The sequence below is a fragment of the Propithecus coquereli genome, unplaced genomic scaffold (assembly GCF_000956105.1).
Source record: "Propithecus coquereli isolate 6110/MARCELLA unplaced genomic scaffold, Pcoq_1.0 Scaffold202, whole genome shotgun sequence".
Lineage (NCBI taxonomy): Eukaryota > Metazoa > Chordata > Mammalia > Primates > Indriidae > Propithecus > Propithecus coquereli.
The window spans coordinates 761,612-779,014 of NW_012145190.1; the positions used below are offsets into that span (position 1 = coordinate 761,612).

General features: G+C 36.8%; 2 protein-coding genes across 2 annotated transcripts in view; both read right to left on the bottom strand.

Annotated features, from left to right (window-relative positions):
• Positions 1-2,166, bottom strand: part of MS4A2 (membrane-spanning 4-domains, subfamily A, member 2) — a 6,013-nt gene extending 3,847 nt beyond the window's left edge. The window contains exons 1-3 of the mRNA XM_012643851.1: positions 2,105-2,166; positions 1,144-1,258; positions 443-577 (exon numbers count right to left, since the gene is read on the bottom strand). Of these exons, the coding sequence (XP_012499305.1) occupies positions 443-577; positions 1,144-1,258; positions 2,105-2,166 (312 nt within the window). The remainder of the gene's footprint in view (positions 1-442; positions 578-1,143; positions 1,259-2,104) is intronic.
• Positions 2,167-2,475: 309 nt separating this feature from the next.
• On the bottom strand, positions 2,476-16,638 carry MS4A3 (membrane-spanning 4-domains, subfamily A, member 3 (hematopoietic cell-specific)). Its single transcript, XM_012643852.1, has 7 exons — positions 16,483-16,638; positions 15,201-15,338; positions 11,168-11,224; positions 8,672-8,830; positions 7,269-7,370; positions 3,220-3,422; positions 2,476-2,671 (listed from the first exon to the last, which is right to left on the bottom strand). The coding sequence occupies exons 1-7, from the start codon at positions 16,636-16,638 to the stop codon at positions 2,476-2,478; spliced, it is 1,011 nt and encodes a 336-aa protein (XP_012499306.1).
• Between the last annotated feature and the right edge of the window lie 765 nt (positions 16,639-17,403).

Consider the following 17,403-nt stretch of genomic DNA (forward strand, 5'->3'; position numbering starts at 1 on the left):
TCGTCTAATAAAACTGTGGGCTAAATGCTTAACCTACAGTTAATTATAGCAAGAATCCTTTGTTGTTGTTAATGAGCATGTATATGTAAAGAATTGTAATTGATAGATAAAATTATATGTAACTTTACTAATGAATAGTATTAAGGATATTTTTCTGGTATTACATTCTGAAAGTTTAAGTTCAATTTCTATTAGATAAATGTCCCTTGGCCAAGTCATTCAAATTTTATTAGTTTCAGGTTTCTCGTCTAGTAAAACTGTGGGCTAAATGCTTAACCTACAGTTAATTATAGCAAGAATCCTTTGTTGTTGTTAATTAGCATGTATATGTAAAGAATTATAAATATTATCTTAATACTGGAGATAAACAACTGGTTAGATCTGAGTAAGAGAAAATCTATGTTCAGTGCAATTTCAGAGACAATTGTAGATATATACTCACAAATACTGCTCCCCAAAATGGATAGCCCACTTTAAATGATGAAAAAATATCTTCCTCAAAGTTTGAAACATTGAGTACAGAGCAGACAATTGTTCCAAAACAAAGACATATCAAACCAGTCAGAATTTGTGTTACCTATAGAAAAACACATGGGTTTTGTGAAATTAGAATATATTTTCCCAGGATTGTATCCATTTCTTTATAACTGAGGCCAAATATCAGAAATTGCTTTAGTGTATTAGAGTGTCCTGAGAAGTGATCCAAATGTAATATCTTCCAGTACCCCCGGACCCTATAAAAATTGTTACAAGCACTACCTAATGCATGGATAGCCAGTACATTTCTCATGTGCCTTTATTTGCAGTCATGCTGGATATTAATAATTGTTCTTTCCATCTAAGTAAAGATAGAGACCAGGAATCCTCCACTCCTACTTGCCATCCTTGTCCTAGTAACTTATTATTTTTTTTTATTTCATCAAATTATGGGTGTACAGATGTTTAGGTTACGTGTGTTGCCCTTTATAAGAAAATGCTTCTCTCTCCCCAAAGGGGCTTAATGGGTGTCAACTCTTTATCTACCAGATTTTTTAGAGAGCTTATTTCTCCTCATGAACTCAAATGGAAAAACAGTCGATGCAACCAAATATTTTTTTCTAGAGAAACCCTTACTCTGGCCGAGGTTGGAGGATGCTCACTCACCCCCAGGAATTCCAGCTCTTTGTTCAGAAATGTCAGCCATGTATGTTGTCGTGGGGACTTCTTCGGTAGAGTACTACCATGGAGAGATATTTCTGAGAGTCCAGGTTCAGATACACTGTGAAATTTAACACAAATTCGGTCATGAGAAAATTCTCCAACTCCCTATACAAAGTCCTTGACTAATAGAAAGGGAATTTTTGTTTATTTTTTCAAAACAATTCTGCAATTGAAGTCTTCATTGTACTAAGAAACTAAGGCTCAGAGGTTCCAAGTAACTGACCAAGAACACCTAAACACTATCCAAGTGATAAAATGGGACAAAATGGAAAAAAAAAAAAGTGAACTTCCTTCTCTTAACCCAGGGTTATTTCCAAGTTCTTTTCTATTAATCTATATCGATACGTAAAACTGAATATAATCAAACACATTTACCTATGCATCTCACAGTCCTTCTAACTTAGAAATGTATCTGAACATATTTTTTCAATGACAAACTCAACTTCATATAACAGAGTACAGGAAAGGAATGGCTTTGAACTGCTAGTTGAATCATTATTACTATTTTCATCTTCAGAGCAGCATCCCACAGCTTATGGTTCATAAAGACCAACCCAGGAAGGAGGTCATTGTATGAGGCATTTGTAAAAGCATGTGTGAGGAATATGTGTCTTTCAGCACATGTTAGACACAGAGGGAAGAGATCTATCTACACGCATAGTATGAAGTCTCCTCTCTCATACCCTCTCTCTCTCAGAAGCTCATATTCCCAGTTCATCTCCACCAGCGAGAAAGAATCACTTGGAAAGTATAGCAAATAGCTTCTTGATACCCAATATATTAATTAAACTAGATGGGTCCGTGCCTAAATCCATGAACTGTCATCTCCCAAGAACTGTGACTGTGGCTTTCTCTGACCCAATAGGTGATTGAGAATTGAAAACAAATAATAGCCTTTACTTACCTGGGGGACCACTGTGGATTTGGAAGAGCGAGCTGTGCTCTGCCGCTATTTTCTGTGTCCATTTTTTCGTTGACTGGGCTATCCAGGAGAGAAGAGGAGTGTTATATTGAGGTTTAGTGGACTGTCTCTCACAGTGTGCTCTGGGTGCTCTGGTACTTGAAATAAGTTGACTCATGACACCAACGCTTATCTTCATACATAACCCATTTGTCAGACAGATAGGTCTCCCGGCTGATTAAGATCAACAGGGTTTTTCTTATTATGATAAACAGCAAAATTGAGAAGCCTACTGAATAGAGACTAGTAAGAAATGAGGAAATTTGGGAGTTGTGGAGCATAATTCTGCCTGAGACTAGCAGGATTCACAGAACCTAAGAATGAGACTTTTTAGTGGGAGTTGAGAAGGTGAGAGAGAACTGCAGAACAGAGAGAGCTTTCTGTGCCTCCTTTCCAGATCCTTCCCTACTTGTGTCCCAATTCAACCATTTCTGTATCAGAAGTTCTCCAATTGCACCTTTGAAAAGCCTCTCTTCCCTGTTTAAGGCGTACTTGGCTTCACACGTAGACCTGAGGACAAAGCACTGTTTGTGTGCATGAGTGCATCTCAGTCTCCCAATTTCTGGATCCATCTCTGACTTTATTATCTTTCCCTCTCTTCCTGCCTTTTGGACACTAATTACACGACTTTGTAGCAGATGGTCTCAGAAACAGGACAGGCAGAGGTCTAATTGCTGTAAACCATACCTGATAGAGTATAAAAGCTAAGAAGTTTTCACACTGAAGACTCAATTGTCTGCTAACGCATTAGACTGACTCTCTGCTGCTTAGATCTTTATAATGGCAGGAACAGGATGATGAAAGCACTGAGCAGCATGAACGTGATAGCAAATCCCACAGGCAAATCTAAACAGCATCGCACTGAGCAGTATGCCTCAATTAGGGTCAGGGCCAAACCAATGTGTTTATTCTGATAGCATAACTAGCTAGATCATAGCAAAATGAGTACATGTAGGATTCACGGGTTTGAATCTCTTTTATTTCAGTTTATTTATAGACACAACCTTTAATGATTCTTCAATAAACTTCAAGATACTACAAATTTTTCCTCTAGTCACCTGTGTTGTTTTTCTGGGATGCGATAAAATTCTTCCTCACGGGAAACAAAGATATTTGCATGAACAGAGGGTACTAAAAGACGTATTGGTGTACCTTTCATAGTGAAAATGTAATAGCCCAGGTGCCATCTTCCCACTGTGTCTTCAGGAATTGGTGGACCGAACCAAGGTGCTTTCGGAATTAAAAAATAAACCTTATTCACCTATACGTTCATCCAAAAATGAGTTAATGTTCCATGCAAGGCACTGCTCTTATCACTGAGCATGCATAAATGAACTCCATGGTCCTAGACCCTATCTGGCCACAATCAAGCAGAGTAGAACAAAAGTAAATGATATATTATTACTCAATATGTCAGAGGCCAGAGGATGTTGAGACACACAGGAGGACACAACAATTCTTCCTGATAAGGGGCATGTAGAGTTCAGGGAAGGAATTTTCAGAGAAGGTAACATTTGAGACCAGATGTAAAATGACAGCCTCAGGAATTTTCATTTGCTTGTCTCTTTCTCAGTGAAATCACCACATATCTGCTGGGGAAAGTCCTGAAGTAATGGTTCTGTATGGTGTTTCCTAGGCATTTATAATAATTCATCATGTGTATATTAAATAATAAGGAATCAGACTTGAGATTTAGACAGGAAACAGATTGAGGATGGTCTTTAGTGTTTGGACACGGTGCTATTTTGTGAGAATTTTGAACAGAACCTTGCAAAATGCAAATCAGAAACTGTCATATCTCATGAACTCCCAATTGTTTCATATCCCAGTTTTCAGAAGCACCTTCTTGTCCCTTTGTGAGATGCTTATCGTCTTCTGTGCCCACCCTTTGGTTCCCTACAGCCATGCTCTTTCATCTTTGACAATAACAAACATCAAAACATATGACAAAATGACTTTTTCTTGGTGGGACAAAATTATCAAGATAAGTTTTAACCATACCTCTACTGAAAAGGAAGAGATAACAGAGCTAACATTCCTCCCCGACCACATATCATTCCTCCTTCTGGCATGGCCTTTGCACACGCCTTTCATCCACTCTCCATCTCTGGCTTCCGTTTTTACAAGCAAAGTTTCTTCTTTTGGTTACATACCATGTTTATTTTCCTAAGCCCTGAAGAAATTTGCTTTCAGATCCCACATGAACAATTGTTTTCTAAATATAGTTCTCCAAATAAAAAAAAACCCAGGGATCCTTGAAGAAATGGAAATTCTAGGTCTGCAGCAGGGGAAATGCCTGGAGAATCTTGTAGTTCCAGAAAATAAGTGCTAACAAGGGGAGGGAAGGAAGGGGTATGACAAAGCTGTACAGGAGCCAACTCAGCTCCCTATGACCAAAGCTGGAAAAGTTTGAGAAACCAAATAAATATTAGTCATAAGCAAAAGAATAACATAAATATCCATGAGTACCTACTGATATAAATAATTTAATAGATAAATAAATGAGAGAGAAGGGATAAATCTTTCTCATAGAAAAATTTAAATAATAAATGAAGGAGAAATGAGATAAATAGAAAATCACCTTTGAACATCACAGTAGTAATTGCTACAGGCAAAATCTATATGTGAATGCTAAAATTTGTAGCTCTGCCAATCTCTGTAGTGCAAATACTCTGACCATAGCCAATTTCAAGCTACCCAAATTATGTTCACTTGTGCTGCCTGGAATTTAAAATTGAGTCTTGCAAACCAATACAGGCCGGTTCCAACATACCACTGCATAAATTTTCAGTTGTTCCTTAAGACTCACCGAGTTGCCCCATTTTATAATCTCCTGTGATGTATACATTTCTCTCTCCAAATTTATATCTTTCCATCTATCCATTATGTACTAAAGTTAGACCTACTAAACTCTCTAGTTCATTCCTTGAGTATTCAAAATTCTTCCTAGTTTAGAGGCATTTGCATCTTCTTCAATTTCCCCTTCATCATGCTAATTCCTGATCATCTTTAAGATATCAGTTAAGAAAAGTCTTCTAAAAAATTATCACCTACATCTCCCCTAACCTGGACTAGAAACTCATCCTATATGCTTCCCAAGATTTCCATACTCTTCCTATTATAGCTCTTATACGTTTCTGTGGGTCTGTATCTACCACTATGAGCAACTTGAGAGTAGACACTATGCATCATCCCTATTATATGCCAAACTTTTAGCACAGCACGTGGCACATAGTGGGCACTTGTTGAATGCATTAAAAAAATTAAATAAATGAAAGAATGAACAAACATATATTATAGAAGTAGGCTATATTAAGGATTAGTAGAGAAGAATGTAAAAGAATCTATGCACATAGGATAAGCAAGGAACTAAGAGTAACTTATGAGCATAATTTACGGACATCGTCAATTCAGTATCAAGGGAAAGAAAATTTATTAATCAAAAATATAAGTACTTCATCCGATCTATAGATCAGGAGCTGAGAAATCAGAAGGAGTTTCAGCATCAAACTTCCACGTTAAAAGATGGCCATTGAAGTTGCTGGAGGCCATAGGAACAGCCGTGATGGAAGTGTGAAGGTTTCCGCCAGCTCTCTCCAGCAGCAGCAAGACCAACAATAACAGCAGCATCGTTATCAAGTAGTTGTGGTACTATTTCAACTTTCTTTATTTCCATTTACCCTACATAACGACTGATAAGGTAGCTGATATTATTACATCTGTTTTACAGATGAGGAAAACACGGTCAGAGAGATTAAGTAACTTGCTCAAGTTCGGACAGGTAATAAGTGACAGTGTCAGAATTTGAACCCAGATCTGTCAGATCCTAAAGCCCTGTTCTTTACTTCTCTGCTTTATGTTTCTCAAGGTCCTTTTGAAGAAGAAATGTTGACCTCGCTCTCAAAGTCCCCGATCTAAACTATCATTTAAGTATCAGGGCAGGTGCAAGCCCCAGAAGCTGACTAAAACAAAGTCTCTGAGACTAAACCCTCCCAGCTCAAAGGTAGTGAAAATCTAACTCAATGATGATGATATTTAGTAATAATAATTTCTTTTTTTGATGGTTTTTGTAATGCTGATGTCGCCTAAAGTGAAGAAGCATTTTTCTGCAATGAAAAAAAATCTGGCTCATTTTCCTTCCCACTGGGTGGTTGGAAGTTGGATTTTAGGGAGAATACATGAAATAGGGAATATACTATCACCTTCCTTCTTCAAACCTCATAATGCAATGGAATAGGTGGGTAAGAAGAAAGGGAATCACTTTCTGGAAACAACTTTGGAGTAGTGATCATAGGAGTTACAAGTCCAAGAATGCCTAAAGAAATATATTTGTCCTTCCATACCTGGAACACACTAGTGGGATTTACAGTTAGGATAGAAAGGAGTGAGTCAAATGTCCAAGTTTCTTATAATTGGCACCATAAAAGAAGGATTGAGTCTCACGAGCTCATGTTCTCCTGAATTCTTGGGTGAATCTCTGACTCATTGGAGATTTACGGTTGAATTTTCATGCTCTCAGAATTCCTTTCGTCAGGAGGCATTTCTTATTCCACAGAACTGGGAGTTGAAGAAATTGCCTTGAAAATAAAACGACATTAGTCGTCAAGAACTGGACCATCATCTTTCTCTCCTCCCATTCCTTCCTATTATCACCATGATCATCACCAGTAACATTCATTCATTGATTATTACTGTGCTAAATACTGTATACAGATTATATATGTAGTCCTTATAAAAACATCAGAAGAGGGTGAAAAAATTATTTTCATTTTCCAGTTAAGATACCTAAGGTCTAGAAAAAAATTATTAATATTTCCTGGGTCATACAACTAGAAAGTGACAAGTTACAAGAAAATAACTTAATTCCAGCCGTACAAAAAATATGTATGCTCTTATATATTAAAAATACTGTTTACACTTGCATTTTCACATTCGAATTCTTTTTCAGCCTTCATTTCATTTTCTAATATTCATATAATTTCTAACTCTAGAGTACTCCATAAATCATTATTACATAAAAGTTTCTGTTCAAGAGTCAGTAACAGCTTCAAACCCTGGAAAGAGATTTGCAGACCATGTGAATCATTAGCCATTTTAACAAACCCACCTCTCTCAAACCGCAGCAGTTTGCCTTGCACCACATGGTTGAGACAGAGATGGTTATGCACAGCTCCAGCAAGGTGAGGATCAGCATTAGAGACACCAGTCCCTATGGGATAGGACACCTCATATCAAACCCAGTGGAAACATTCAGAAGAAAAAAATGATAGCAAGAAACCAAACTACAACATCTCCCTCCCATAAAATGGAACAAAGTGAAACATAAACTAGATTTAAGACACAGATGCACATAACACTGTAGAAAAGCATGAAAGCACTCAATCGAAAAGCATGAAAACATTTTCCCTGAAAAGAGAGATGTGTTGTATTTCTATATCAACCCACATGAAGTCGTCATGGGGAGAAGAAGCTGTAGAAATGAAATTCTGACATTGTCACTAACATCTACCAATCTGAAAAGTAGTAAACTAAGGACATGAGTAGGCAGTTTAGAACAATGGACAAAAATGACCTCTCCACCATTTCATTAATAATACTTCATAGGGGCTTATGTATTATACCTGGAAACTTTTAACCTGATATTAACACTAAGCTGATATCAATACAAAATAAAATTATTGCTGAACTAATGATCCTTCTGTTATTACTGAGACACCTAGAAAAAACAAATACAAAATTGTCTGCAGGGAAAAAACCACTAAATCCACAGGAAAAAATCAGAGCTAGGTGAAAATATAAATTTAGGTAATTAAAACTATAATAAAGAAAATGAGCACACAAACTTCCATGAATAGTATCAGAAAACAGGAGGCTTAGGAGTGAATCAGTAAATAATAGTTTACAGATCATAGACCATCAGGTGAGATGGACAATTTCAAAGGAAAATATTAATTTCTAAGTTGACCTGAGAAAAAGTAGAATACTTAAACACAAACAAATATAATCTGGTAGGGTTATTAAAGAGCTTACCTTTTAAAATACCATATTCAAATAAATTCAAAAGTAAAGTCATTCAAAACTTCAAGGTATTATTTGAATATTCCAGACCACAGAGAAAGCTATAAATCTCTCAAGTTTATTTTATTAAGCAAGGAGATATGAAATAAAATTTTTAAAAAATGTAATCTCTCTGGGAAGTGACATAGTAATATTAGGAGCAGTAGTAATATTAATAATAGTATAACATGATATGCTAAGCCCTGTTTTAATTGATTATCTTTATTTAATTCTCACATTAACTCCATGAAATGGGTACTATTATTAGCCTCATTTCAAAAATGAGAAAATTAAAACACAGAGAGGTGATCTAACTTGCCCTTTATTATAGAGCCAATAGGTGGCAGGCCCAAGATTCAAATCAAAGTGGCATAGTACCTGACATGTTATTTTTCTGTACATTTTGGATTATTTGAAATACTTTATGATTAAACGTATTTTTCAAAAACATACGTTTGATGAGGAGCCCATGTAAATGCATAAGTCCGGAGAGTTTGAAGACTGACAACTCTTGATTGACTGGTTGTTAACTGCTAAATTTATTGAGAGAAAAACAATCCCAACGAGTGCAATTGTAGCACTGGCGATGTTCATTCCAAAACTGTTTTCCATCTAAAAAAGAATAAGAATTTTCTATTAATATATGCAACACATACTTCCTTCTCTTGGTAACATTTGATTGAAACAAATATTGATGGAATGCTGTTTACACACCCAGCAATATCCCAGGTGCAGAACAAACATCAATGAACAAAGATTCCCCTCCCCGTGGAGCTTACGTTCTAGCAGTAAAGACAAAGAAAACAATAAACATGCTATAATAGATAAATGACATGGTATTTTTGAAAGCGATTAAATACTATGGGCTAACGGAATGAGACAAGGAGAATTCAGAAATCCAGAGACAGGAGGGATGTTAAACAGGAATGACACTTAGGACAGCATGAAAGAGCTGAGGGTGCTAGCCAAGAGGGAATCTGGAGGAACGTCCTTGCAGTCAAGGAAACACTCAGTGCAAAGCCCTGAGGCCAGAATATTCCAGGGAAGCAAGGGGGGAAAGGGGTTTGAAGGCAAGATGACAATATTAGGAAATGAAGACAGGCAGTTATCAGGGAGCCACATCACACAGGGCCCTGCAGGTCATGAAAAGGACTTTTGTTCTAACACTGAGAAACATACGAAGCTAATGAAGGATTTTGAGCAAACAGGTTACATACTTAGATTTATGGTTTAAAGGGATCACTCTGTTACCAAAGAGACTGGGAAGGAGAGGTTCAAGGATGAAAGCAGGGATCCCAATGAAGAGAGATGAGGTAAATTGGATGAAGTGTCATTAGCAGAAAGATGAGACAAGGTTAAACTCTGATGTAGCTTGAAGGCAGAGCCAACAGAATTTGCTGACAAATTGAATTCAGAATTGTGAAAGAAAGAAGAGTCAGGAATATTCTAAGGTATTTGATCTGGGAATCTGAAAGGATGGAGTTCCCATCAGCTACCATGAGGACGACTGTACACGGAGGTGGTTTGGGGAGGAAGACTAGGAGTTTTGAGACTTTTAAACATCTAAGTGGAAGTAATTATACAGGCCAGTATGAAGCTCGGGAGAGAAATTTCGGCTGGAAATATTTATTTCAGGGTTCTGGGAATATAGATGTTATTCAAAGCCATGAGAACGAATGATATCACCAAAGAAAACTGAGAAGAGCAAATCACAAAGAACTGAGTTCCGGGGCACCACAACATTAAAAGATCAGAGAGAAGAAAAGGAACCAGAAAGGGAGACTGAGAAGGAGAAATCAAAAGATGAAAGGAAAACCAGCCAATCAAGGTACGCTGGAAGCCAAGTGAAGAAATTATCGGAAGAGTGAGTACCCAACTGTGCTAAATGCTGCTCAGAGGTCAAATGAGATGAGAATCAAGAACCCATCATCGTTTTAGCAATGTGGAAGTTTTCAGTGATCTTAAAGAGAGCAGTTACAGAGGGATGGAGGGGAAGCAAAGAAAGCCTTATTGAAGTGGGTTTAATAGGAACTGGAGACAGAGTATCGATAACTCCCTTGAAAGAGTTTAGCTACAGAAGGAAAAACAAATTACGCCTGTAGTTAGCAGGGGGAAATAATGTCAAGATTTCCTTTTCTTTTAAGTTGGGAAGAGTCACTGGATGCTTACATGCTGATTAAAAAGATCTAGTAGAGAAAGATAAATCAAAGTGGTGCATTTGTGTGGTGAGGGGGGAAGGAATGGAATCTAATACTCAAGTAGAGGGATCAACTTTACAGAAAAATCACAGGGTTCACCTATGGTAAGAGGCTAGAAGGAGAAATATATTGGTACAGATCTAGTCCATGGAGCAGATGTTATGTGGGAGTCCAAAAATGCTCCTGGTGGTGGCTTCCGTTTTCTCAGAATAGGAAATAGTAAGACCATCGACAGAGAGTGAGGATGAGAGAAAAGGAATTGGTGTTTGAGGATAGAATAAAATGGTGAAATAGCCATCTAGGGAGGGGGGAAAGGAAATGGATGGAGTAGAAAGTGGAGCATCAATGGTAGATGACTCTGAGATCGCATACTAGAGGCTTAGTAGTTGTTTAAAGAATGACTAAAGGAATGGAATTTCTCACTTTCACTTGTGCAACCAGTTAGTGGTGGGAGATCCTATGTTCAAGGCAATAAAAATCAGTCAAGGTTGACAACACACAAAAATTAAGAAGCCTTTTTTCTAAGCTTCAGATTCATCGCATATTTAAAGCAACCATCCCAGGTATGCATATTCACAATCTATGTGATTTTTTTGATAAGCTACCATCTGAATACTGAAGAAAAGTAATTTTCTTGAGCATTAAGTGACACTCAGTGTCTCGGCTGGGGTCACCAACCCCTATTGCCTACTGTCAATGACTAATTTATTTCTACTCCTATGTTTGTAGAAAAAGAAGAATTGCCACTTACCAGTCCTCTCGTGGGTTTTCTCCCTGCTATAACAGACAGGGTTCCTGAACTAATAAACTGTTTGAAAACAGGAAGTAAAGCAGATAAAGAAATATTAAGTCTCAACCATTTTCTTCTTCACTTTTCCTTGATTAGCAGATATCTAGCAAAAGTCATACAAACCTTTTTTTTTATTCACATCTTAGAACACAAAATGATGCTGCTCATTATTTTATATGACTAAAATTTTAAATTAAACTGTGAGTAAATTTATGATCTTTTCATTTTGTTTTATGTTTGGCTTCTTACAGGTTTATGAACATGTGGCTACTTTAAAAACATACAATATATACATATAGTTAATGTAATGTGATAATATTTATGCTCATATTTATATTAAATGTAAATAATATTTATTTACATATATATACATAGATATAATATCATTCTCATGTTCTTACCCAAACTTCAGATAAGGGATTGATTTATTGGACTAGATGTTCTAAAAGATCTTTTACAAATCTAAGTATTCATATCTATGTACCCTTTAATTTTTAAATTATTACTTTGATATGCTACTATTTCCATCACTCTAATTTTTATAGATTAAATTCTCTATATATTTATGAATTTCCCAAAATTTTCATCCTGATTTTTTTACATTATAAATCTTCCAACATTTTACCAAGCTACTCCTGTGGATTGGAAGGAAAGTTTCCAAAATCATGGAGAGCAAAAGTTTGCTGTGCAAAATTCAACCATTGAATTCTGGTTGAATGTGAAGGAACAGGCTTCGAATTCTGTTTCAAATAACGAAGAGGTTATCATAGGACCCTTCTGAGTCACTACTCTCTGAGTTCTGATCCCAGCTTCATCTCATGTTCATTCTGTAACCTTGGATGAATCACTAAGCCCCTCTTTGCCTCAGTTTCTTTTTCTGTATAATAGAGATGGGCATATCTCCATGTTACTATTACCAACCTTATATCTGTGTGAGGATAAAATGAAACAATACATATAAAGGGCTTAGATATTTGTCCAGCATACAGAAAACATTCAAATTATTAACAATAACTAAGGTTTTATATACATTTTCCATTTACTTTCAGAGCCCCAAAGAGAAGGTCCTCATATTGTTTCTACCACTCTGGTGAGGAAATCAAAGGGTGAGAGCTCAAATATCTTTTCTGAAGTCAAACAGTTGATAAGAATTAGTAAGAAAAAGATGAGTATAGCAAAAACAATACTGGGCAATAAAAACAAAATGGGAGGTATCAACTTACCAGACTTCAAACTTTATTATAAGGCTGTTGTAATTAAAACAGCTTGGTACTGGCACAAAAATAGAGCCATTGACCAGTGGAACAGAACTGAGAACCCAGATATAAAACCGTCCTCATATAGCCACCTAATCTTTGACAAAGCAGACAAAAACATACACTGGGGAAAAGAATCCTTATTCAATAAATGGTGCTGGGAAAACTGGATAGCCACATGTAGAAGACTGAAGCAGGATCCTCACCTTTCACCTCTCACAAAAATCAACTCACGCTGGGTAACAGATTTAAACCTAAGGAGTGAAACTATTAGAATTCTAGAGGAGGATGTTGGAAATACTCTTCTAGACATTGGCCTAGGCAAAGAATTTATGAAGAAGACCCCCAAAGGCAATCACAGCAACAACTAAAATAAATAAATGGGACCTGACCAAATTAAAAAGCTTCTGCACAGCCAAAGAAACAGTCACAAGAGCAAACAGACAACCTACAGAATGGGAGAAAATTTTTGCATGTTATAAATCCGATAAAGGGTTGATAACCAGAATCTACTTAGAACTCGGGAAAATCAACAAGAAAAAATCAAACGACCCTATCAAAAAGTGGGCAAAGGACATGAACAGAAACTTTTCAAAAGAAGACAGAATAATGGTCAAAAAACACATGAAAAAATGCTCAACATCTCTAATCATCAGGGAAATGCAAATTAAAACCACAATGAGATATCACTTTTCTCCAGTGAGACTGGCCTTTATCAAAAAGTCCCAAAACAATAAATGTTGGCGTGGATGCGGAGAGATAGGAACACTCATGCACTGTTGGTGGGATTGTAAACTAGTGCAACCTCTGTGGAAAGCAATATGGAGATATCTTAAAGAGATACAAGTAGAAGTACCATTCGATCCAGCAATCCCATTACTGGGTATCTACCCAAAAGACCAAATGATATTGTATAAGAAAGACACCTGCACCCGAATGTTTATAGCAGCACAATTCACAATTGCAAAGATGTGGAAACAACCCAAGTGTCCATCAATACATGAGTGGATTAATAAAATGTGGTATATGTATACCATGGAGTACTATTCAGCTTTAAGAAACAATGGTGATATAGCACCTCTTGTATACTCCTGGATAGAGCTGGAACGCATTCTACTAAGTGAGGTATCCCAAGAATGGAAAGACAAGCACCACATGTACTCACCATCAAACTGGTATTAACTGATCAACACATAAATGCACATATAAGAATAACATCTATTGGATGTTGGGTGGGGGGAGGGGGGAGGAGGGGACGGGTATTTTCATACACAAAGAGTGCAATGCGCACCACCCGAAGGATGGACATATTTGAAACTCGGACTTGGGGGGGGGCAAGGGCAACATAAGTAACATAAATATCTGTACCCCCATAATATGCTGAAATAAAAAAAAAAAAAAAAAAGAAAAAAAAGAAAAAGATGAGCAAACAGAAGGGATCATGGAGTCAATATACAACAGAGCATGTATGCAGCAGGGAGGGAGGGGAATTAGATTAGAGCTGCAGGTAAGGGCAGATCTGGAGGGCAATGGAATAGACCTCAGACCTTGCTGTGTAGCTGATACAGAGTCAGAGAGAAGCTCCCAACATTGGGAATCCAATGGTCAGATTTGAATATTAGTGTTGAAGATGCTAAAGAGTGAAACTCTCACTATTTTTTTTGACAAATTAATCTCACTTTCTGAGAAAACTCTTTCCTGATCAAACAATCGAAATCCTGCATTATTCTCTCTTCTACAATATAGAAATTTTCCATTTAGATAGTCAGGATTCATATACAAAGCAAATGTGTATCCTAGGTTTTTTAGGAAAAAAATCAGATTTTAACTATTCCATCAAAATAATATTAACTAAAAAGTGTAGAAATAGTAAATCCAAATGTTTTAGACTATATCCAAAAACAGTATACTGTATAATCTTTTATCAGAGTATGAGATCTTATTTTTCTCAAGAAAATTTAACCAAATTAAGAGCGATTTTCTTTCAAAGGAGATGTGAAGGATAATAATTTTGAAAAAATAAAAATACGAATAAATTAGAGCCCAAGACTTGTTACAAATTATTTTTCATTTGCCAATAACATGTTCTAGTCATTATTTTCAACTAACTTTCCCATCTTTCCCTCATGGTATCTTTGTTTTTGATATTCAGTTCAGGATTGAATATGTATAAATTCTCAAAGGTCTAGCATCAGAATAAATAAGCTAATAATAATAATAGTAATAATAATATCTGACTAACAAATAGTTCCCATTACCACTTTAAAAAATGAACCACCTGGTGAGTGATAATCATATGACAAAGTTGAATTTAAAAATTTTAAAGATTACCTAGCCCCAAAGCCTATTTATTCTGATTGCATTTTGACCCATATAGGGGAAATGACTTGATTTTCAAACGGTAATCAGCAGACAAATTTATCTCCCAAGCCAGGACTCTTGGCTGCACCATAATGCAATTCACCAATGCTCATTTTCCATGCAATCTTCTTAGTATCCATAAACTTAATACTATATAGATACTAAGTTAATTTTGTGACTTAATTTGTACTCAGAAAATGTGATTTCTTTTAATCAGAAAGAAAGGGGTTTTTATTACTTGCTTATGTCAAGAATTACAAATCAAAACCACAGCATGCAACCTTCAAATAACCTACAAACAATACTTTCATAATCAAACTCGTTTCTAGCAGTGGTGTCTAAAGGATGATCTATGGCCAGGGAGTATGAGTACTCACAAACACAGCACCCCATATCGGGTAGCCTGTGTAGAAGGTGAAGAAAAAGAAGTGCCGGAAAAGGTGGGTCAAGTATTGCAAGGAACCCAGAAAAACACCCAAAGCCAGAATCATGGCTCCATTCAGGATCTGGATGGCCTGAAAGGAGGAAAAAATAAGGCATGTTAATCATATTCTACAGTGTACATTGAAAAGAGACCATTTTAATTTTCCTCAGAAAGGAAACATCAGTGCTTGAAATGGTTAAAATGTCAAGCCTAAATTAACTGGTCCAGAGCTTATAGTAGGGCGTTTTTTGGTCCACACTACCCCACTAATTCCAGTGACAACCCTTCGTCTTCACCTCTCCCCCATATTTCCATTCATTCTCATGGACTGCTCTCAAAAGTGACAGACGGTGAAGGAGATATGGCTGATGAGAGAGATGGAACCACTGCCTTCCCAGCATGCTTTGGGGCCCTAATATGGCAAAAGCAGACAGAGGGTAGGAAGTATTCTACTCAACCTTTCCCTCAACCCAATTTTTTTATTTAAAATATGGAATATGAGCTTCATAGGGTTTGGCCTCCTGATATGCATGGTCAAAAGGCACAAAGGAAAAATGAAAGGTCTTGGAATCTGTTTTCCAAGGTTTGATAAGATGTTTTCTACCATGAAAGAATTTTTGCATTTCTACTCTGCAGGTCTGTAGTAAGTCCCATTTGACTTTTCTTCAATTAATCATTGACTCAGTGATGAATAATTCAGATATTCTCCCTTAAGGGTGTAAACAGTGTTTTCCAAAGGAGATAAGTGACCCTTGAACAACGTGGTACTTTGGGGTGCCTGCCCCCTACAGTCAAAAATCTGCATATAATTTATGACTCCCCCAAAACTTAACTACTAATAACCTCCTGTTGATCAGAAGCCTCACTGATAACATTAACAGCAGATTAACACGTATTTTGTATGTTATATGCATTATATGTTGTATTCCCAATACAGTAAGCTAGAGAAAAGAAAATGTTATTAAGAAAATCATAAGGATGACAAAATATTTTTACTATTCAGTAAGTGGAAGTGGATCATCAAAAAGTTCTTCATCCTCATCATCTTCACGTTGAGTAGGCAGAAGAGGAGGAGGAAGAGGAGGGGTCAGTATTGCTGTCTCAGGGGTGGCAGACAGAAGTCGAAGAAAATCCACATGTAAGTGGACCTCTCATGTGAAACATGTGTTGTTCAAGGGTCAATTGTATTTATTTTCTTACCTATTAAACCTATTTTTAAATTAAGGTGGACTTACCCCAAGCGTTTGTAGTCCCATCTTTTGATAATCTTGTGATCCATCAATGGGCTGGTAAACAGAATTATTCACACCTTCCAGTTCTGCCTGGCCGCCTGGAGCACCACCAGATGAGGCTGTGCCCAGCTCTGCATTATCAACTTCTTGGGAGGCCATTTGTGGTTGTTTATGGCTGCTATGGAAAAGAAATCCAAAGGCTTGAGTACAATAGAATGGTTCAATTCTTTCCGTACATCAAAATGACTCTCCATAAATGGGGCATAAGGGCAGAATAATAGAGCTTGTACAATGTTCAATTTCATTTTGTCTTAGAGTAGTAGATACTGTCAGGTCATTGTGGTAGGCCTGGGTACTTCACTTCACTTTGGAATGGTAAAGAGCAATTCCTTTCTCATTTTTATATGCGCTGATATATAGTCCCTGCCTCTCTTCAAATAGTTGTGGGCAGCCAGACATGTGGTTTCTCTGAGCAGTGGTCTCTTATGTGAGACTGATGACTTTAGTCACATTCCAGTAATAATAACAGGTATTTTTATTTAGTACTTCTACTGTGTGCCAGGTTACTCTCAGAATTCCTTCGACTTTCCTTCTCATACTACTTCATCACCCTAAGCTTCAACTGCCTGGATATTTGTCTGTTACCTCTTTGTCTTCTCAGTATAACCCCAGTACCTAGCTCAGTGTCATCCTGTGATGGGCACTCAGCTACCACATGTTTAATACATACATAAACTTTTTGTCTAGCCCAATGTAGCTATGCCTTATGGATGATAACAGAGAATGTCTTCAAGCACTAGAGCCTCTCATACCAAAATACTCCAGAGCTATTCAGGAGGGAGGAAATCTATTCTAACTATATTATTTAATTTGACTTGTTTTAAATAATCAGAGAGAATTTTCAGCCTTCAGGTAAAGCAAACT

Excerpts from the sequence above, each read along its gene's own strand:
- MS4A3 (XM_012643852.1), bottom strand. The coding sequence starts at position 16,638 with ATGGCCTCCCAAGAAGTTGATAATGCAGAGCTGGGCACAGCCTCATCT. Across the intron at positions 8,831-11,167 it reads GAAAACCCACGAGAGGACTG|ATGGAAAACAGTTTTGGAAT; the intron begins GTAAGTGGCAAT and ends ATTCTTTTTTAG. Across the intron at positions 3,423-7,268 it reads ACTGCTGCGGTTTGAGAGAG|GTGAATAAGGTTTATTTTTT; the intron begins GTGGGTTTGTTA and ends ATGAACGTATAG.